The sequence below is a fragment of the Mustelus asterias genome, chromosome 11 (assembly GCF_964213995.1).
Source record: "Mustelus asterias chromosome 11, sMusAst1.hap1.1, whole genome shotgun sequence".
Lineage (NCBI taxonomy): Eukaryota > Metazoa > Chordata > Chondrichthyes > Carcharhiniformes > Triakidae > Mustelus > Mustelus asterias.
In genome coordinates this window covers 78,880,630-78,904,011 of record NC_135811.1, presented here as the reverse complement: position 1 = coordinate 78,904,011, position 23,382 = coordinate 78,880,630, and the positions used below count along the sequence as shown (strand labels likewise).

At 46.1% G+C, this 23,382-nt stretch overlaps 1 protein-coding gene across 1 annotated transcript in view; it reads left to right on the top strand.

The window, feature by feature from the left end:
* The window catches only part of LOC144500270 (integrin alpha-8-like), a 146,924-nt gene that overhangs the window by 16,166 nt on the left and 107,376 nt on the right, over nt 1-23,382 (top strand). The window contains exons 3-5 of the mRNA XM_078222948.1: nt 11,666-11,763; nt 20,226-20,397; nt 21,098-21,228. Of these exons, the coding sequence (XP_078079074.1) occupies nt 11,666-11,763; nt 20,226-20,397; nt 21,098-21,228 (401 nt within the window). The remainder of the gene's footprint in view (nt 1-11,665; nt 11,764-20,225; nt 20,398-21,097; nt 21,229-23,382) is intronic.

The following is a 23,382-nucleotide window of genomic DNA, read 5'->3' as shown; positions in this document are numbered from 1 at the left end:
GGGCTATAGCTGTGTGTTCATTGTTCTGGTGTTCATTTAGTTTTTGCATAATTCACTCAATTTTCTCTTTCCCTCTCTCAGCTGTTAATTGATTTTTCTCAATCAAATTCAACATTAAATCTGTTAAAATATTTTAATTTCATTCACTGAAACCCGCTGCCACCATGCTATGTTTTCTATTTCATGCCACTCTCCATGTGACTTGCGGATGGCTACATTGTTGCTCAGCACCTGACCACAGTGTAGCAACAAATGTGCCACCCCAGAGGGACATTCTCATAACAACTTTATGGGAGGCACGGTGGCACAGTGGTTAGTGCCAGGGACCCGGGTTCAATGCCGGCCTCGGGTGACAGTCTGTGGCGAGTTTGCATGTTCTCCCCGTGCCTGCGTGGGTTTCCTCGGGGTTCTCCGGTTTCCTCCCACAGTCCAAAGATGTGCGGGTTAGGTTGATTGGCCATGCTCAATTGTCCCTTAGTGTCAGGGGGATTAGCAGGGTAAATACGTGGGTTTACAGGGGGATAGGACCTGTGTGGGATTGTTGTTAGTGCAGGCTTGATGGGCCGAATGGCCTCCTTCTGCACTGTAGGGATTTTATGATTCTATGAACTAGTTCCTAGCTCTTTACTCATTATATAACACCAAGCTTTGGATGAAAAGTTAAACCAAAGCCTGTCTATCCTCTCAGGTGGATGCCATAATGATATTTTGAAGACAAGAAGGGTAATTATCCCTGCAGTCCTGCCGGTGTGTAAATATATCTATCAATCAATATTGCAAGAAACCTTTCCAGGCCTGAGCCCTGGGTTCCCAAAAGCCATCCCTTATCCACTCGAAGTTGGCACTGCTGCAGGCCAGGGGAATCCTGGCAGCTGCCTGGATTTTGACCATTCACTTGTTCACTTGCAGCGGTCCCAAATCAAATGTTGATTCATTCAATGGTAAACCTTTGTAATCATGAGTGACACGAGATTGAGCTAGGGGGTACAATCAACCAAAGAGTGCAGTCGGTTACGTCCCACATTCCCACATCAGGCACCCGGAGTGAAAACCTGACTTTACCATTGGACCGGAGCAGGAGTCAGAGCCTCAATGCTAAAATAAAGCTCAGGAGGGGAGACGTGAGGGGAGGTTTTTCACACAACGGGTGCTTGGAACGCGCTGCCGGAGGGAGGTGGTAGAAGCAGGCACGCTAACAACGTTCAAGGTGTATCTTGATGGACACATGAACGAGAGGCGAACAGAGGGATAGAAACAGCGTATGGGCAGTAAGTAGTGGATCTAAATAAGGTGCAGGCTTAGTGAGTCGAAGGGCCTGTTCCTGTGCTGCATTGTTCTTTGTCCCTCCAGACTTGACAATGTGTTTGCTGCTCGCCCAGCCCCTTGCTCAGGCTGATACGTCCCAATTTAACATTGGGATGATGCATTTGCTACCATTTGATGTTGTAGAGAAAAAGTTGGAAATAAGCAGAAATTTCCTTTAATCAGCTGACTGGAAATGGACATGGAAAATTTGATGTTGGAATCGCTTGTATGCCTTAACCAGGACACAGTAAGAAGTTTAACAACACCAGGTTAAAGTCCAACAGGTTTATTTGGTAGCAAAAGCCACACAAGCTTTCGGAGACCCAAGCCCCTTCTTCAGGTGAGTGGGAATTCTGTTCACAAACAGGGCATATAAAGACACAAACTCAATTTACATGAATAATGGTTGGAATGCGAATACTTACAACTAGGGAGCACTTCAGCGGTCACGGGCATTCGGCCTCTGATATTCAGGTAAGCGTTCTCCAAGGCGGCCTTCACAACACATGGCGACGCAGAGTCGCTGAGCAGAAACTGATAGCACACATGAGGACGGCCTCAACCGGGATATTGGGTTCATGTCACACTATTTGTAATCCCCACAGCCAGCCTGGACCTGCAGAGTTTCACTGGCTGTCCTGTCTGGAGACAATACACATCTCTTTAGCCTGTCCTGATGCTCTCTCCACTCACATTGTTTGTATCTTAAAGACTTGATTAGCTGTAAGTACTCGCATTCCAACCATTATACATGTAAATTGAGTTTGTGTCTTTATATGCCCTGTTTGTGAACAGAATTCCCACTCACCTGAAGAAGGGACTTGGGGCTCCAAAAGCTTGTGTGGCTTTTGCTACCAAATAAACCTGTTGGACTTTAACCTGGTGTTGTTAAACTTCTTACTGTGTTTACCCCAGTCCAACGCCGGCATCTCCACATCATTAACCAGGACAGGCAGTTTACTTGGTACTCATGTGAGGAAAATGAGAGTTCTTGATATTGTTTGTAATATCATTGTCATATACTGGAAACAAACTTGTGTGTGAGTATGGGTGTGACTAGTTTCATTAGACTGGAGATAGAGTGCAGAAGTCAAACATCAATAAAGGAGGTTCTGAAATAGTAATAATCAGGGGCCAGGGAAGGAGTTGGACCTGGAATTTACATTAGGTAGATAAGAGAAGTGATTTTAAAGTTGACTGTTGGATTTTAAAGGAAACATATATAATTGCGAGATCATAAATGTATGAGGCAAAATAGTAAGTTTACTTTATGAATATAGTAGCCATAAATTAATAATAAAAAAGGTTGATCAATTCTGGGAAGAAGAACTTCTGAAAGAAACAATAGAATTGAACATCAAAAGGAAAATAAATATTTAAAGTGAAATTGAAGGTTGTTGTGGGTGGCTGTGAGATCTTGACTAAGATGCTGTGTTCCCAGGAGCCAGATCTGTAATTATCAGCTGCCACCACCCTCAGAAAGGAGAGTCTGTGTGAGATTTCCCCTAAAGCAGCAGGACATTGTGTGCTAATGTTACTGGACATTTAATAGATTAAAAATCTGTAAGGATTTTTGCCATCAAAAGGGGTTTTCTGTGTTTACTTAATCCAATATCTTTCAGGAAATGTTTGTAAACTGTGTAAAGGTGTTCTTGTGTCTTTAAATGTTATTTACTTTTTTCTTTAGTTTCCTAATTTTTTTCTTATTCATTCGTGGGGCATGGGCATCACTGACTGGCCAGCATTTATTGCCCATCCCTAGTTGCCCTTGGAGGGCAGTTGAGAGTCAACCACATTGCTGTGGCTCTCAAGTCATGTTTGGCCAGAGCAAGTAAGGACAGCAGATTTCCTTCCCTAAAGGACATTAGTGAACCAGATGGGTTTTTCCGACAATCGTCAATGGTTTCATGGTCATCAGTAGATTCTCAATTCCAGATATTTTTTATTGAATTCAAACTCCACCACCTGCCGTGGTCCCCAGAACATTAGCTGAGTTTCTGGATTAATAGTCTAGGCTATTGCCTTTCATTTTTGTTTTAAATTATTAAACTTAATAATTAAAAGCATCACAAGTGACCTGGACTTTTCTCATCTAGATTTCAGATAATGCCTCATAATATACAAATTGCAAACTGTTGTGGCAATTTGTTGCAAATTTCCTTTGAGGATTTGGCCAGCCTGTCACCATCTGCCATGTCATTACACTCATTAGATACACTGCTCTGTATACTGTATACACAAGCCTCAGTGTAAGGATGTGCTCTGGCAGAGCATCAAAGAATCAAGTGCATCTGTCAAGGATCTGTATTCTGCCCTTCCAGGACTTATAAATATACAGAAGTAGCAAGAATTTGCTTGTCCAGAACAATACAAGTGACAGAAATACAAAACTGTTGCTAAAATACACCAATACTGTATTAACAATAGACTAACTGAGAGCAATATTAGAATCATGGAATCATAGACTCCTACGGTGCAGAAAGAGGCCATTCAGCCCATCGAGTCTGCACCAACCACAATCCCACTTAGGCCTTATCCCCATAAACCCTGCTAGTCCCCCTGACACTAAGGGACAATTTAGCATGGCCAATCAACCCAACCCGCACATCTTTGGACTGTGGGAGGAAACCGGAGCACCCGGGGGAAACCCACGCAGACACGGGGAGAATGTGCAAACTCTACACAGACAGTGACCCATGCCAGGAATCGAACCCCCATTTTCCCCGCCACCAGCCCATCCCACAAGCATGTGTTCTCTGCGTGCACTCAATCTATCGAATGCTGCTCCTGTCTCCTAATCACTCTGGACTATTTCTTGAACATGAAATATTTCAGTTTTTAAATGGTCTCAACAAAGTACAGGGTCCAGTTGGTCATTATGCATCAGAGATACATTTCTGTACATCAGGCATGGAGAAAGTCCCAAGCCTTGTGACACAGTTATGCAACAAGCACATCTGAAGCACATCAGCATCAAAGGGGTAGCCATTTGCATGCTGGCTGTTTCATACCTTGACTTCCACCTCCTTGAACCAGAGGTACTGGGGTCACTTTTAGAGCAGTTAACATCACTTTGTTGCGATCAGTTAACTCAGTCCAAATCAGGGATTGAACTTGTGACCTATCTGAACACGGTAATGCACCAATGGTGATGCATTGTGCCGATGCAGGGAGCAGCAAACTGTATTTTGATTGCGGGTTCTGTCCCCTGCCTTTTTGCCTTGGGGAGTGCAGTGCATTCATTTTCCAGTATACTGGACATATTGATTTAGTTTTGGCAAATTTTTAATATTGTTGAACACTCAACAGAAATAGAATGGTAGACTGTTTATTGTTCCCAGAACAAAGAACAGTACAGCACGGGCCCTCCAAACCTGTGCCAATCATGATGCCTGCCTAAACTAAAACCGTGTGCACTTATGGATTGTATCCTTCCATTCCCATCCTATTCAAGTATTCATCTAGATGCCCCTTAAAAGCCGCTATTGTACCTGCTCCCACCATCTCCCCGGGCAGTGCATTCCAGACATTCACCACCCTCTATGTAAAAATCCTGCCTCGCACATCTCCTCTAAACTTTTCCCCATGCACCTTAAACCTATGTCCCCCAGTACTTGACTTCTCTACCCTAGGAAAGAGCATCTGACTATCCACTCTGTCCATGCCACTCATAATCTTGTAAACCTCGATCAGGTCGCCCCTCAACCTCCGTTGTTCCAGTGAGAACAAACCGAGTTTATCCAACCTCTCCTCATATCTAATACCCTTCAGACCAGGCAACATCCTGGTAAACCTCTTCTGTACCATTTCCAAAGCATCCACACCCTTCTGGTAGCATGACTACCAGAATTGTACACAATATTCTAAATGAGGCCCAACTAAGTTTCTGTACAGCTGCAGCATGGCCTGCCAATTTTTATACTCAATGCCCCAACCGATGAAGGCAAGCATGCCGTATGCTTCTTGACTATCTTATCCACCTGTGTTGCCACTTTCAGTGATCGGTGGACATGTACACCCAGATCTCTCTGCCTATCAATACTCTTAAGGGTTCTGTCAATTACTGTATAATTGCTATATGCATTAGACTTTCCAAACTGCATTACCTCACATTTGTCCAGATTAAACTCCATTTGCCATTTCTCTGCCCAAGTCTCCAACCGGTCTATATCCTGCTGTATCCTCTCTGACAATCCTCTTCATTATCCGTAACATCGCAACAATTTTTATAATGCAATTTACATTTTCAGTGTTTCTTGTTCCTCCTTTGGCTGTGTGAGTGCCCCAATCTAACGGCGACTGGATAATCTGAAACTGCTGTTGTTGCTTAAGTCAGTAATGCCCTACTCTGTTAACCACTTGAGTCAAACCATACCGTATCCCAGTGACTAGAGGCATTTGATGATGAGCCAAGGGTCAAAGTTGAGGCCACCACCAAAACTGAAAATAGTAGGAGGGAAAACTAGAAAAATCCAGAAACATTGGTTAGATGATGCCAGGGTTAGGTAATCATGAGAGAATTTTGCATTTCACAGAAAGAATAAACTGGGAGTAAGGGTTGAATTGAGCCTTGGGAAAGATGTGCATTTCAGATGATCCAAAGGCATCAACAGTAGCTAAGTATCTCTGCCTCTGAGCCAGAAGCAATGGTTCAAGTCCCACTCCGGGACTTGCAGCATTTTCTGTTTTTGTTCCGCTCCAGGACTTGTTGGCCAAGAAAGATATAGAAACATGGAAAACAGAAGCAGGAGTAGGCCATTCGGCCCTTCGAGCCTGCTCTGTCATTCATTTTGATCATGGCAGATCATCAAATTCAATATCCTGATACTACCTTCCCCTCCCATATCCCTTGATCCCTTTAGCCCCAAGAGCTAAATCTAATTTCTTCTTGAAATCACACAATGTTTTGGCCTCAACAACGTTCGGTGGTCGTGAATTCCACACATTCACCACCCTCTGGATGAAGAAATTTCTCCTCACCTCAGTCCTAAAAGATTTACTCCTTATCCTCAAACTATGACGCTTGTTCTGGACTCCTCCACCATTGGGAACATTCTTTTTGAATCTACCCTGTCTAACCCTGTTAGAATTTTATAAGCTTTTATGAGATCCCCTCTCAATCTTCTAAACACCAATGAATACAATTCTAACCAACTTAGTCTTTCCTCATATGACAGATTTGCCATCCCAGGAATCAGTCTGGTAAACCTTTGCTGCACTCCGTCTATCGCAAAGACAGTCTTCCTCGTATATTCCTAATGTGGCCAACCAGGTTGATTGTCAACTTGTGAATCCATTCAGTATGTGCCAATAGTGAGCAGGGAATGACACCTGGTCAGCCATATGGTGGAGAGTGTTAGAGCCTCTACTAGCATCACTATTCAAAAGCGTTGGGTCCCTGGGACATTAAAAGGAAATCTAGAACTTTATTCTTATCGCCATTTTTTAAAATGGATTTCCTGGCGAACCAAATGATGGCTGCTACAAGTCACATGACCACAGACTTGACCTGTTGCCTGGGAGATACCCTCGGAGTTACAAGAACAAAATAATTATTTTCTGAGCCAATTGTAACTCACGCCTCATTGTGCAGACACCTTGTCATCACAAAAATCAGGGGTCTCGCACATCAAAACTGATTATGATTCCAGAGCTTCTAACAGACTCATGTCACACCTGGGACTATCCAGGCCCACTTCAAAGGGGAATCAAAGGGACATCATTCAGCATTTGATAAGCTCCCCTTGCTACCGGAGTCAGTGTGTCTGCCTAAGCAATTGCTTTTCAACTCCTAACCCTCAATAGGGATGGTACTCCTTTCGTAAATAATGAGTGGGATATTATCAATCCCAAACTCAATTCCTGACACTCGATAAACATCCCTTTTGGAAGTCATTGTAGAGAAAGAAGGTCACATGACTCGAGTGACCATTTTGAATTTACGATATGCTTTTGAGAATGGAGAAATGCTCAGACTGGTGTGTTAACATCAGCTGGAAAGGTGAGCAGCCCAGCTGAGTAAGCAGTCAATCGCCACCTCTCAACTTCAGGAAGCCCGCTTGATTTTAAAATTCTCTGACCAATGCCTGTCAAGCGGTCTAAGCACAGAAAACCCATCGCGCAACATCATCATTGGTTTCAAGAAACTGATCGTAACTGAACACTACCACAAAGGAAACACACTCTGGACTCTGTAAATCACATGAACTAATATTCATTTCTGTGGATCTTGTACTGTAATACTCCATTTTGCTATCTGCATTGTGTGCGTGAGTACATGCTTGCGTATGTGTGTGTGTCTGTGTGTATTTGCACGTGTGTGTGTGTGCACACCTCTGAGTTGGTTACATGCTGTGTGTGCATGTGTATGTGTGTTTCTGTGTTTGTGTGTGTGTGTGTGTGTGCATATGTGACTATCTGTATGTGTGTATATCAAAGTGTTTGTGTGTGCGTCTATGTGTTTCTGTGACTATGTGTTGCTGTGTGTGTGTGTGTGTGCCTGTGTGTGTGTGTGTTTGCCTGTGTGTGTGCGTGCCTGTGTGTGTGCGTGCCTGTGTGTGTGCGTGCCTGTGTGTGTGCGTGCGTGTGTGTGTGTGTGCCTGTGTGTGTGTGTGTGTGCCTGTGTGTGTGTGTGTGTGTCTGTGTGTGTTTGTGTGTGTGTGCCTGTGTGTGCCTGTGTGTGTGTGTATGTGTGTGCCTGTGTGTGTGTGTGTGTCTGCGTGTGTTTGTGTGTGTGTGCCTGTGTGTGTGGGTGTCTATGTGTGTGCCTGTGTGTGTGTGTGTGTGTGTGCCTGTGTGTGTGTGTGTGTCTGCGTGTGTTTGTGTGTGTGTGCCTGTGTGTGTGGGTGTCTATGTGTGTGCCTGTGTGTGTGGGTGTCTATGTGTGTGCCTGTGTGTGCCTGTGTGTGTGTGTGTGTGTGTGTGTGCCTGTGTGTGTGTGTGTGTCTGCGTGTGTTTGTGTGTGTGTGCCTGTGTGTGTGGGTGTCTATGTGTGTGCCTGTGTGTGTGGGTGTCTATGTGTGTGCCTGTGTGTGTGTGTGTGCCTGTGTGTGTGTGTGCCTGTGTGTGTGTGTGCGTGTGTGTGTGTGTGTCTGCGTGTGTTTGTGTGTGTGTGCCTGTGTGTGTGGGTGTCTATGTGTGTGCCTGTGTGTGTGGGTGTCTATGTGTGTGCCTGTGTGTGTGTCTGTGTGCCTGTGTGTGTGTGTGTGCCTGTGTGTGTGTGTGCCTGTGTGTGTGTGTGTGTGTGTGTGTCTGCGTGTGTTTGTGTGTGTGTGCCTGTGTGTGTGTGTGTTGGAATGGACGTTGTGGACGGTCCTCCCTCGGATTTCTTTTCAATGGGAAACAAACGAACCTCCTGAGTTAACCATAATGCCAGTTTGCCGCGGATAATTAGTAATTTCCAAACCAAGGGATTGGTAAACCCCACCACTGCGCACTTTAAAAATAATTCACAATCCTTTCTGCTTATGGACAGGTGAAAAGAGAAAATAGGCACAGTTCTGTCTGAAACATCAGCTCCAGGCTACAACATGCATGTCACTTCATGGGTTTTTCATGTAAATGCATGGATTTCCATAGTAACTTCATTGCAGCATTAATGTAAGCCTACTTGTGACACTAATAAATAAACTTTAAAAACTTGAAAACTTTAAAAGTGTAACTCGCACTCCTTCAGAGGCAGGTGTTGGTTGACTCAGTTGACTCAGGACAGTTGGTGTTGGTGCCAACAACACAAAGGTTCGGTACATGTTCTGACTGGTGTTGATTTGGGAACTGCCTCTCTGCACTGCCTAGGCTGAGGGTGTGGGCTCTGGGCCAAACCTGCCTTCGGGCAGTGAACTCAAGAAGCATCAATATCAGCTCAGTTGGTACCTGCCTTACCTCAGAGTCAAGGTGTTATGGATCCAACTGCCATTCTCATGTCTTGGGCACATACCGCAGGGTCTCACTTCAATACAATACTGACAGAGTGCTATCTTTCCAATGAAGTGTTGAACTAAGGCCTAATCTGGTTTCTCAAGGTTGGAACAGAAGGTTGCAAAAACCTGTTGGAATACCTGAAGGGAAGTTCTCCTGCTCTCCAAGCCAACATTTACCACTCAATCAATACCACTAAAAACAGATTATCTGTTTATTTATCCCGGTGCTGTTTGTGAGGTGTGCTGAGGTGGGAATGGTTCATAGCTTCAGGTTCCTAGGGGTAAATATCACCTACAATCTGTCCTGGTGCACCCACGTAGATGCTGCGGTTAAGAAAGCACACCAACGCCTTTAGTCACTCAGAAGACGAAGGAAATTCAGCATGTCTACAATGACTCTCACCAACTTCAATAGATGCACCATAGAAAGCATCCTATCCGCATGTATCGCAGCTTGGTATGGCAACTCTGCTGTACCCAAGACTGGAAGAAATTACAGAGCTGTGAACGCAGCCCAGTCAATAATGCACACCAGCCTCTCATCCATTAACTACGTCTACACTTCTCACTGCCTCAGAAAAGCAGCCAACATAATCAAAGACTCCTCCCACCCCGGACATACTTTCTTCCACCCTCTTCCGTCGGGCAGAAGATACAAAAGTTTGAAAGCACGTACCAAAAGATGGCGCTGGAGCGTGGCAACTTCTTGCAAGCTGTGCCCAGCATACCTTCGAATTCTATTTTTTTATTCTCGTTCTATGCTTTCTCTACACCCGAGCTATGACTGTAACACTACATTCTCCACTCTCTCTTTTCCTTCTCTATGAACGGTATGCTTTGTCTGTATAGCGCAAGATACTCAAGAGCAGCTTCTTTCCTGCTGTTACCAGACTTTTGAACGGATCTAGTTTATTTATCAGTGTCACAAGTAGACTTACATTAACACTGCAATGAAGTTACTGTGAAAATCTCCTGTCTCTCAGATTTCACAGATAGTAAACTGATCTTCTCTGCACCTTCTCTGTAGCTGCAACATGCACTCTGCACTCTGTTCCACTACCCTGATGTACTTATGTACGGTATGATTTGTATGGATAGCTCATAAAACAATCCTTTTTACTGTATCTCGGTATGTGTGACAAAGAAAAAAATGTTTTAAAATAAGTGGACTCCTTGCTAGGTGAAAATTAGCTGTTGTATTTTCTTACATTACACCAACAGCTACACTTCAGGCCATCTGGAAATGAAGTTGTCTCACAAGTGGCCAATCTGATGTTGCTAAATGTCAAAATGACCCACTTTGTGTAGAGAAATACTCCCAAGTCCTTAAATTTCTTTTTGCTAGTTTGTGCCTCTGCCTCTTGTTCCGAGTCAGAGTTTATCTTGAAATGGTGCTCTTGATAAACATTTGTTACTCCACCTGGCATCTTAGGCCTCTCTCAGGCCTCCTCTCATTCAAGGTTGAAGAGCCTGAGTTTTCAGGAGATGATTAAAGCATCTGTAGTCTGTCCTGGTTGAGGACAGGCTTGAGATTTGTTGTGACATTCCCCATGACTGAGTAACCTTGCAAACACCATGGTCCAGTCTGCTACTTAACGAATGTAGTATCTGCAAAGACGGGCGACCACCAAGTACATTAGCGAATGAATGGTTTATTAAGGTAAATAATTATGTATAGAGAGTGATGTAAAGGCTACGGTACTCCACGACTTGAAACTCCTAACTGCAAGGAAAATCCAGACTCAGCTCCAGGATTTGCACGCTCCGGCCCAATTAGCTGAATGGGTCACATCAGCTTCTGAGAGTTTGCCCCTTAACGGGGCAAACGCTATCCTTGGGTGGGATCCTGGTTCATTGCTTTATTCCAGATTTCCAGCATCTACGTCATTTTGCCTTTATTTATCCTCGCTAGGCAGCACGATGGCACAATGGTTAGCACTGCTGCCTCACAGTGCCAGGGACCTGGGTTCGATTCTGGCCTTGGGTGTCTGTCTGTGTGGAGTTTACACGTTCTCCCCATATCTGCGTGGGTTTCCTCTGGGTGCTCTGGTTTCCTCCCACACTCAAAAGATGTGCAGGTTAGGTGGATTGGTCATGTTAAATTGCCCCTTATTGTCAGGGGGATTTACAGGGTTACGGGGAAATGGCCTGGGGTGGGATTGTTGTCAGTGCAGGCTTGATGGGCCGATTGGCCTCCTTCCGCACAGGGATTCTATGATTCTATGGTTAAATTGTGCCGCAGCAAGATTCTGCACAAGCAGGAGAGGAAAGTGAGGAAATCTGAAGGAAGAAGCTAAATTAAAAATGGCAAATGAGGGTGGGGTATTCTGATAAGGGATATGATTATTTAAATTCCATGTATAGAGTCTATAAACTAGCTGAATGTCTTTCAGCTTTTAATACAGATGCAGATTTTCAATAACCTGAATTTTTACATGCAGGCGACCAACATATCCAACGTTCATCAGAAGTTATAACGGAATATAAATCCAACCAATGGTTTGGGGCAACAGTCAGATCACACAAGGAGCAAGTTGTGGTGAGTTCATGTGGTTCAAATCAAGGCCTAGTGGGGTGGGAGTGCCTGTGGATTTGAGTCAAGGGGCTTGTATACTCAGTGTCAACAGCAAAGATTTGGTGCAAAGAATCAAGCAAAGTTGGGTGGGGTTAATGTCCTGTGGAAATATGATATAGGAACAAAATTAGGCCATTCAGCCCATCGAGTCTGCTCTGCCATTCGATCATGGCTAATATGCTCCTCATCCCCATTTTCCTGCCTTCTCCCCATAATCTTTCAACGCATTACCAATTAAAAATCTGTCTAACTCCTCCTTAAATTTACTCACTGTCCCAGCTTCCACTGCACTTTGGGGTAGCGAATTCCCCAGATTCACAACCCTTTGGAAGAAGTAGTTCCTCCTCAACTCTGTTTTAAATTTGCTATCCTTTATCCCAAAACTATGACCTCTTGTCCTAGAATGCCCCACAAGAGGAAGCATCCGCTCCACGTCTACTTTATCCATACCTTTTATCATCTTGAATACCTCAATTTGATCACCCCTCATTCTTCTAAATTCCAGAGAGTATTGGCCTAAACTGTTCAATCTTTCTTCATACGACAAACCCCTCATCTCTGGAATCAATCTAGTGAACCTCCTCTGAACTGCCTCAAACGCCACTACATCTTTCCTCAAATAAGGAGACCAAAACTGTGTACAATATTCCAGGTGCAGCCTCACCAATGCCTTGTATAGTTGTAACAATACTTCCTTCCCTTTATATTCTATTCCTTTTGAGCAGATGATTGCTATTCTATGACATACTTTGCCAAATAGATATGAACAATGACTTGAAATTTTAATTTTCCCATTAAAAAGAGGATTTGGTGAGAATTCTCTGCTTTCATTTGTTTGTGTCCATTTCTATACTTTACTGTATTTTAATGAGACCAGCAAGATATTTGTGTGTAAATACACCATAATATGGGCATAATTCTGAATGTACCTTTCCAATTAGACCCCTACAGTAAATTCCATCCTTACGTATTTTGCAGCTTACAGAACAAGCATGGCTTTAGGGCCTCTTCCAGAACATCATGCCCACAAACCGTCCCAAACCCCCTCCACCCTCCAGCCCACTGTCCGGGAAATCCCAAGCCCGTATGTGAAAATTTTTGTCTACTCATTTCAACTTCTTACAAGCATTGCTGTGAGGCTGGGAGCCCCCGACCACACAGCCTTATTTCCGCTTTGGATTAAATCGCATTGGCTTTACCTACACTGGCATTTGTTCCTGGCAACTCGGAATTCAAAGCTGCCTTCTCCGTACTGTTACTTGTTTTTACTAATTGTGTCTTGATAAGAAATCACACTCATGCAATAATAGCTAACTATTTGACTGCAGAATGATTGATTTGCCGCTTTATAGAACATAGAACAGTACAGCACAGAACAGCCCCTTCAGCCCACGATGTTGTGCCGAGCTTTATCTGAAACCAAGATCAAGCTATCCCACTCCCTATCATCCTGGTGTGATCCATGTGCCTATCCAATAACCGCTTAAATGTTCCTAAAGTGTCTGACTCCACTGTCACTGCAGGCAGTCCATTCCACACCCCAACCACTCTCTGTGTAAAGAACCTACCTCTGATATCCTTTCTATATCTCCCACCACGAACCCTATAGTTATGCCCCCTTGTAATAGCTCCATCCACCCGAGGAAATAGTCTTTGAACGTTCACTCTATCTATCCCCTTCATCATTTTATAAACCTCTATTAAGTCTCCCCTCAGCCTCCTCCGCTCCAGAGAGAACAGTCCTAGCTCCCTCAACCTTTCCTCATAAGACCTACCCTCCAAACCAGGCAGCATCCTGGTAAATCTCCTCTGCACTCTTTCCAGCACTTCCACATCCTTCTTATAGTGAGGTGACCAGAACTGCACACAATATTCCAAATGTGGTCTCACCAAGGTCCTGTACAGTTGCAGCATAACCCCACGGCTCTTAAACTCCAACCCCCTGTTAATAAAAGCTAACACACGATAGGCCTTCTTCACAGCTCTATCCACTTGAGTGGCAACCTTTAGAGATCTGTGGATATGGACCCCAAGATCTCTCTGTTCCTCCACAGTCTTCAGAACCCTACCTTTGACCCTGTAATCCACATTTAAATTAGTCCTACCAAAATGAATCACCTCACATTTCTCAGGGTTAAGCTCCATTTGCCATTTTTCAGCCCAGCTCTGCATCCTATCTATGTCTCTTTGCAGCCCACAACAGCCCTCCACCTCATCCACTACTCCACCAATCTTGGTATCATCAGCAAATTTACTGATCCACCCTTCAGCTCCCTCCTCAAAGTCATTAATAAAAATCACAAAGAGCAGAGGACCAAGCACTGATCCCTGTGGCACTCCACTAGCAACCTGCCTCCAGTCCGAATATTTTCCATCCACCACCACCCTCTGTCTTCGATCAGATATGATGTGGAGATGCCGGCGTTGGACTGGGGTAAACACAGTAAGAAGTTTAACAACACCAGGTTAAAGTCCAACAGGTTTATTTGGTAGCAAAAGCCACACAAGCTTTCGGAGCTGCAAGCCCCTTCTTCAGGTGAGTGGGAATTCTGTTCACAAACAGAGCATATAAAGACACAAACTCAATTTACATGAATAATGTATTATTCATGTATTGTTAGGACTGTTCTCTCTGGAGCGGAGGAGGCTGAGGGGAGACTTAATAGAGGTTTATAAAATGATGAAGGGGATAGATAGAGTGAACGTTCAAAGACTATTTCCTCGGGTGGATGGAGCTATTACAAGGGGGCATAACTATATCCATTATTCATGTAAATTGAGTTTGTGTCTTTATATGCTCTGTTTGTGAACAGAATTCCCACTCACCTGAAGAAGGGGCTTGCAGCTCCGAAAGCTTGTGTGGCTTTTGCTACCAAATAAACCTGTTGGACTTTAACCTGGTGTTGTTAAACTTCTTACTTCGATCAGATAGCCAGTTACCTATCCAATCGGCCAACTTTCCCTCTATCCCACACCTCCTCACTTTCATCATAAGCCGACCATGTATTTAACTATGTACATTTACTGTTGTAATATGACCTTAAGGCATTACAGCATTACATCATTATTTGGGGGGGGGGGGGGGGGGGGGGGGGGTGTCATGCAATCTAGTTTTAGTTTCACTGTTGCTTTTCATCAATGCGCGCGCACACACACACACACACACAGACACACATGTACACGCACACACATGCATACATACTTACACACAGTAAGAGTTTTAACAACACCAGGTTAAAGTCCAACAGGTTTATTTGGTAGCAAATGCCATTAGCTTTCGGAGCGCTGCTCCTTCGTCAGATGGAGTGGAAATCTGCTCTCAAACAGGGCATACAGAGACACAAAATCAAGTTACAGAATACTGATTAGAATGCGAATCTCTACAGCCAACCAGGACATTGTCTGGAGACAATACACATCTCTTTAACCTGTGCTTAATGCTCCCTCCACTCACATTGTCTGTATCTTTAAGACCTGGTTCTCAAAAACAGAAAATGCTGGGAAATCTCATCAGATCTGACAGCATCTGTGGAGAGAGAATAGAGCCAATGTTTCAAGTCTAGATGATCCTGACTTGAAACGTTGGCTCTATTCGCTCCCCACAGATGCTGCCAGACCTGCCGAGTTTTTCCAGCATTTTCTGTTTTTGTTTCGGATTCCAGCATCCGCAGTATTTTGCCTTTATACCTGTTCACACATTCCCAGTCTCAGTGACCCAATCCCTGATGAGTGATCGGTGCTTTTCTTCAATTATAAACATGCAACATTCACCGTGTCCAAACTCGCCCGGGTCCCATTCATCTTGTATCCTTGTGCTCCCTGACTGACATTGGCTCCCAGTCCAGCCACACCTTAATTTTAAAATTCTCAATTTTGTTTTCAAATCTTCCATGGGTTAATCCCCCGAGCTTTGTAACCTCCCATCTCTTCACTGGAAGGGGAACAGACAGTGATTTTCCATGAATTGGCTGATTATTAGCAAAAGATTGCAATAAGGAATGGTGAGCGAATTCTCGAAGTTGGGTGGGAGGGGAGATGGGGGGGGTCGGGGGGGGGAGGGGGGGCGGCGTGTGGGGGGGGAAGATGGAGGGGGGCCAGATAGAAGGCGTGCCAGCACAGAAGGAGCTGCAGTCTGCTATAGGAGCTAACAGAGAGCAAGGAAGCCTCCATCTTGAGGCACCTTCTCAGAACTTTTAAATCTTTTGAGTTAAAAAAACACAGCCACAGCTACTGGGCCACAATTATAGACCATATCCATAGGGTAGTCCTCGAGTGTAGCTGTAGCCAGGTAGATGGGGAGAGACACAAAGCTGGCCAGGAGTGCTGGCCTTTGCAGGCCGCATCCAGGCAGCTGCCCTGTTCCCCAGGCTATGTGGGACCTGCAGTCTGACTGGGAAATTCCAATCAGCATCTGATAATTGGCTTTAAAGCTGCCCTGATTGACACCCTGTGGTTTACAGGTCGGCAACCCCTCCACCCTGATCAGGGAAAACGGCTCAGAGGTGAGATCTAGAAAGATGCACTTTGCTCCAGAATCCTACAGTGCAGAAGGAGGCCATTTGGCCCATCGAGTCTGCACTGATCACAATCCCACCCAGGCCCTATCCCCATAACTCCACATATTTACCCTGCTAATCCCCCTGACACTAAGGGGCAATTTAGCATGGCCAAACAACCCAGCCCGCACATCTTTGGAGCATCGGAGGAAACCAGAGCACCTGGAGGAAACCCACGCAGACATGGGGAGAACATGCAAACTCCACACAGACAGTGACCCGAGTAAGCAATTATTGACTTCTGAATTCATTTATCAAATAGGTGGGAAAAATAGTTTAAGTGTTAGTGTCACAAGTAGTCTTACATTAACATTGCAATGAAATTACTGAAATCCCCTAGTTGCCACACTCCGGCGCCTGTTCGGGTACACTGAGGAGAATTTAGCATGGCCAGTGCACCTACCGGCATGTCTTTCAGACTGTGGAAGGAAACCGGAGCACCCGGAGGAAACCCACGCAGATACGGGGAGAACGTACAAACTCAACACAGACAGTGACCCAAAGCCGGATTCGAATCCGGGTCCCTGGCACTGTGAGGCAGCAGTGCTGAGATGGTGCGGGCAAACCGGCATGGATGTCGGTGGCACAAAACTACGTGCCCACCCACACCTGTTCTCGCCCCCACGTTGGGTTAAAAGTTTACCCGTAGCTTCCTATTTAATAGTTAATAGCACTGGGCATATTAAACATAGAAACATAGATGATAGGAGCAGGAGGAAGCCATTTGGCCCTTCGAGCCTGCTCCGCCATTCATTATGATCATGGCTGATCATCCAACTCAATAGCCTAATCCTGCTTTTTCCCCATAACCTTTGATCCCATTCACCCCAAGTGCTATATCCAGCCGCCTCTTGAATACATTCAATGTTTTGGCATCAACTACTTCCTGTGGTAATGAATTCCACAGGCTGACCACTCTTTGGGTGAAGAAATATCTCCTCATCTCCGTCCTAAATGGTCTACCCCAAATCTTCAGACTGTGATTCGGTTCTGGACTCCCACACCATCGGGAACATCCTCCCTGCATCTACCCTGTCTAGCCCTGTTAGAATTTTATAAGTCTCTATGAGATCCCCCCCCCTCCCCCCCTGAACTCCAGCGAAAACAATCCTAGCCTAGTCAATCTCTCCTCATACATCAGGGAGCCTTTAATATTCAACAGGTCTCTGATGAACAGTTGTTTACTCTGCCTTCTTCAGATTATTAGTTTGCTAATGGAATGCTACTGGCTATGCACCGACTGGATTCCTGATGTGCTTGAATTAAGTGGCAGGGATAAACGTCACGCCAAATTTCGGTGATTAATTATTGAATAAAGCAGATACTTCAACAACATCAAATAAATTTCTCCCCCTTTTGGTGTTTGCAAATTGTGCTTTCCGTTGCTCTGACCCAAGCTAACATTGCCACTTGCCCTCTGATTCCTCATTCAACGAGATAGTCTTCAGATAAAAGCGAAGTACCACGATTCCTGGAATCTGAAACAAAATCTCTCTCCACGGATGCCGGCAGACCTGCCGAGATTTTCCAGCATTTCCTGTTTTTGTTGGATATTCTTAATGTCAGAATCCTGCAATTGTGTGTCAGTGGGTTCTTTGATGGGTTTGGCTAGGGGGGGGCGGGGGGGGGGGGGCGGGAGAGTGTAGTGAGGTGGGGGCATCCCAGTTGAACTCGCATTGATGTTTAGACCTCTGGGGCGAGATTCTCCAGCCTCCCAGTTGTGTGGGAGGTGGCGTGTTATTTGCTAGCGGCGGGATTCTCTGGTCTCGCTGCTGTCAATGGGAATTCCCATTAACGTCACCCCATGCTGGCGGGAAACCCATGGGCATGACTGTGCTGTTGGAGAATCCCGCCAGCGTGAACGCTCAGAGAATTCCGGCCCTGTTTTTTTGAGAGTAGAAAGCTGCAGAATAGCTACTGATAACAGGACCCCTCCTTGATTTTTCTCTCATCTCCTCGGAGGTTAAGCCAGTTTTAGTTTTTTTAAGTTTACTTATTAGTGTCACAAGTAGGTTTACATTAACACTGCAATGAAGTTACTTGAAAATCCCCTAGTCGCCACACTCTGGTGCCTATTCAGGTACACGGAGGGAGAATTTAGCATGGCCAAAGCACCCAACCCGCACATCTTTCGGACTGTGGGAGGAAACTGGAGCACCCGGAGGAAATCCACGCAGACATGGGGAGAACATGCAGACTCCGCATAGACAGTGACCCAAGCCGGGAATCGAACATGAGTCCTTGGTGCTGTGATGCAGCAGTGCTACCATTTCGCCAGGGGCTGGCTTCTCCTGCCACTGCTGGCCCTCGCTATGTCCATCGCGGGAATCTGGACGGTATAAAGAACAATTTCTTCTCACCCTGACCCAGTGCTAACCACTGTGCCACCATGCAGACCTAGTTGACATCGCAGGAGAGATCAGTGCAATAAAGAGGTTGTCAATGTAAGATTGGCAGTAATAAATCCAACGCGGAATTCAGGGGTAACATCCCTACACAAAGAGCAGTTAGCGTGCGGAACTCACTACCAAGGGGACATGTTGTGGCTAATAAGATAGATGCAGTGAAGGGAAAACTAGAGAAACAAAAGTGAGAAAGGCATGGAAGGACATAGTGATTTCAGGTTGGATGAATAAGAGGGGGAGAATGTTCGTGTGAAGCACTGGCATAGATCAGTGGGGCCGAATGGCCTGTATCAGTCCTCAGTATGAATCAGGACATTGAACCATGATGCAGGAGAGTTTAGTATAAGCACGTGTGGTATCTTTGCCTACGACACACTGGAGGGAATCCAACATCTTACATTCGAAGGATTGCAAGACATTACCTGCTTATAAGAACTGACAAGAAATATCTTGACTGCAGATCTTTTGAATTCATTAGGACTTTCTGAGTTGGGCGTGAGGGCGTGTTTTGGTGTCTGCATCATTAATAATCAGTATTTGCAACACTTCAGTTGAATCCAGTCTTTCAACTAAAGTTCACAGAACAATGGCTGAATTCTTGAGCTTCTGTCTCCTAGGCTGAGTGTTACTTTGAATCAGTTTGAAATGATAAACTTTGGCAGATAATTTCCAAGCAAATGAAAGATGGGAACTGATTCAGTCAGTGCGGAAAGGTGACTGACTCAACATCCGGGTCTGTTCTGACTGAGCTAGCCCTCAGCCAGGGGATTTATGGAGATGATAATCAGTCAGGGTTCCTTGTCCGGTGGCCAACTCAACATCCTCCATTACCTTTGCATGGAAGGTGGGGGAGGGTACGGAGGTTGTCAAAATCTTAGATTTCCTCCCTCCCGCCGACATTCAGTGCAAGAATAGTAATGCTTCCAGAGCAAAATCCCAAGGGGGTGGATGAAGATGGCACATGTGGCCTTGTCAGGGTTTCCCACATCCAAGAAGAAATCGAAATGTGCATGTGAGTGTTTAGTGAGGAGAGGATCAGACAGAGTTGCGATACTCCTTTAGGAGCAAGTATCATTTTCAAAATAAAAGACTTTCAAAGCAATTAATGGTGTCAATGCCTGGTGGCACGGTGGCACAGTGGTTAGCACTGCTGCTTCACAATGCCAGGGAACCGGGTTCGATTCCCAGCTTGGGTCACTGTATGTGCGGAGTCTGCACATTCTCCCCGTGTCTGCGTGGGTTTCCGCCGGTTTCCTGCCACACGCTGAAAGACGTGCTGGTTAGGTGGTAAATTCTCCCTCCAGAGTACCCGAACAGGCGCCGGAGTGTGGCAACTAGGGGATTTCCGCAGTAACTTCATTGCAGTGTTAATGTAAGCCTACTTGTGATGATAAATAAACTTTAAACCTCGAACAGAATTTTGCAGTGAGCTGCCAACACTTGCTATTTGTGATCAATCCTGCAGGCCTGTGCACCGATGTATCACTGGAAATATTCGAGCCATTACGGAAATACAGAGGAGACTGGTGGACCATCGCCTGTGGGCATATGTCGAATAATGGCTCAAAACTTCAGCGCCTTTGCAGAATTTTCACCCTGTCGTTCCAGTATCACACAACACGATAAAAGCAAAAACAGTAAGAGAATATCTGGTATAAAATGATGAGATATTGGATGAAGTTCCAAAGTTTGCAAGTTGCGAACGTTTGTGGTGCATTGTGCCACCCTAACAACACGGAATGGGCTCTCTGAGAAACAGCAATCAATCTTTGCACCACACCTGGGGGAGGCGGGCGGGGAAGGGGGGGGGCGAGATTTTCCAGCCTCACTCGTCCCGAAACCGTAAAATCCCACCCGAGGTCAACAGACCTTTCCATGGTCCGCCCCTTGCCGGCTCCGATTCCCGTGGTGGGCGGGACAGTAAAATCCCAGTCTTTCTACTCAAGTTCGCAGAACGATAGATGAATTCTTGAGGTTTTGTCTCCTTGGGTCAATGTTACTTTGAGTCGGTTTGAAATTAGAAACCTCCGCAGATAATTTCCAAACAAATGAAGAATAAAAACTGGTTCATTACGAAGCCTGCCTCCCACTGCTCTCCCTGAAAGCCCCCCCTCCCCCCCGCCCCGCCCCCGTCCCGCCTGGTACTTAAGCGGAGACGACTCACAGATATCATTTGTTTTAATAAAACGTATGTTACAATCACATGCAAATCTGGCTGAAGTTGCAAATTCCGATCTGCCGACACCGGGTGCAGCCTTGTTTAGTCCCGTGGTTTCGCTGCCCTGTGCTTACTAAATTGTGGGATTCTTGGCTCTTCCCGCGGCCTATTTCTTGCAGCAAAAGATGGCATGTCGTTTGCCGGCGGCGGGATCTTCCGATCTTGCCGCTATCAATGGGATTTCCCATTGACTCCACCCAACACCGCCGGGAAACCCGCAGCGGGGGCTACGCCATCAGCGACACCCGAGGTTCCCGCCGGCATTGAATTCTAGCCAAAGACACCAACCACGTGTTAGGGATTGGTTAACGCATAAATGGCTGGGTCCGTTTTTAAAGAAGAAGCAGGAATAGGTAGCATTAGGAATTGGAGTGTTGTATAAACCCCCTATCCAGTTACTCCCTCACAGCAGAGTGAAGCTGTGTCTCAGGCTCATGAAACATTGCATAATTTCCCCTCTAGTATACCAAAAACATAACCATGCCCAATTAAAGGTTTACCACAGCTATTACACTCTCATTTCTCACTCAGAAGAGTCTGGGCTTTTTGATTTGGTTTATTATTGTCACATGTATTAGCATACAGTGAAAAGTATTGTTTCTTGCGCACTATGCAAACAAAGCATACCGTTCATAGAGAAGGAAAGGAGAGTGTGCAGAATGTAGTGTTACAGTCATAGCTAGGGTGTCAAGAAAGATCAACTTAATGCGAGGTAGGTCCATTCAAAAGTCTGACAGTAGCAGGGAAGAAGCTGTTCCTGAGTTGGTTGGTACGTGACCTCAAACTTTCGTATCTTTTTCCCGACGGAAGAAGGATCTGCCCTATTCCAGTACTTGAATCTATGACCTTGTCTGAAACTTCAGTGCAGTACCTAGGGAGTGAGATCCCTCTTTTGAATGAAACATTAGATCAGGGTGACCAACGGATTTTCTGGGAATGTCCTGGGATTTCGGTCCCGGGAGCCGGGGTGAGCTTCCCACAATGCCACATTTCTCTGATCAGTGACTGAGGAGGCTGCTCAAGGTCCTCTCTTGCTGCTGCCCAGGCATCTTTTGTATCAGTGCGTGTGCAGTGTGTTGCTGAGCACGTGCAGACCTGAGCCCACTCAGCCACAAGGAAGCAAGGGATGCCGGAACTCTCCTCTGAGAATCAGCTAGCTTCAACAGGTGGGTGGTTGAGGAGGGATCCGGGGCTTTGGGGGTGGGGTGCTTGAGTGGTGGGTGTGTTTGGACAAAATTCTCAGGGGTTGAGTTTCGGGAGCCAGGAGAGGGAATTCCGGGATGGTGGTGGCACTCAAGGCCAACTTCGGGTGGGTGGGTGGGTGACTGACATCAGTCCGGCAATGATGGAGATCTCAGGCCCTGGGTCAGGGGGCGGGGGGGGGGGAGGGGAGAGGGCGTGAGGCTTATTTCAATATTTATTAGCTGATTTATGTATGATTAGTGAGTCCTGGGTCAGCTCACTTGCCTTAATGGCCTCCGTAATGGAGGTCCTCATTGGTCAGGATCACGTATGGTCCCCGTTAACAGGAACCTGTCATGATAGACTCGCTGATTGGTCCAGAGGCCATTGAAGCCCCCTGGGTGGCCTGGGACAGGGGCAGGCCGTGCCCCTTGGGCAGTGCCAGCTGGACACTGCAAGCCTGGGGTCCTGGCAAGGCTAGCCTGGCACCCTGGCAGTGCCCACCAGTCTCCCTGGCACTGACCACCAGGCACTGGTCAGTGCCAAGGGGGTGGGGCCTAAGGGGAGGAGCGGAACCTGAAGGGGCAGGGCCTAAAGGACTGGGCCCATGATGTGGGTGGAGCCATGATGGAGAGGGTTGGGGGGGTGTACTCTGTGTTAGGGATCGGCCGGGGGCGGGGGGGTGCAGGGGTGGGGGGTGGATTTGGGGCTGGCAATCGGATGAGGCAGCTATTGTTAGGAGGTGGCAGGGGGAGGGGGATCTCAGGGGTGATTGGTGGGAGGGGGGGCGATGTCTGGGATCTGGGGAAGTGACAGATCAGGGTGCAATTGTGCCCCTACAACTCAGCAGCCAGTTTTCTGGCATGAATAGGCTCTGCCCACTCCCCATACTGGCGAGAATCACATTTTGCCTTTGTTTTCTAAGTGTCATAAAACAATAAAACCTGGGCATAATTATCTCCCATGTTCACGCTCATTCAGCAGTTAGAATCTTTTGGTAAGATCGCCCCTTATGTCTTTTGCAGCCAATTCAGCTCTGGGGGAAGGGAATCACTTTACAATGTGCCCTACTACAACTGTGCCCCCTCCCCATCCCCCACTTTCCCAGGAAAAAGGCTATTTGGGAAGGGTAGGGTGGGGAAGAGCCAGGGAACCAGCAGATGGGCCAACCAAACTACTTCCAGCAGCTCCCACGACCCCCATTCCCCCCATATGACCTCCA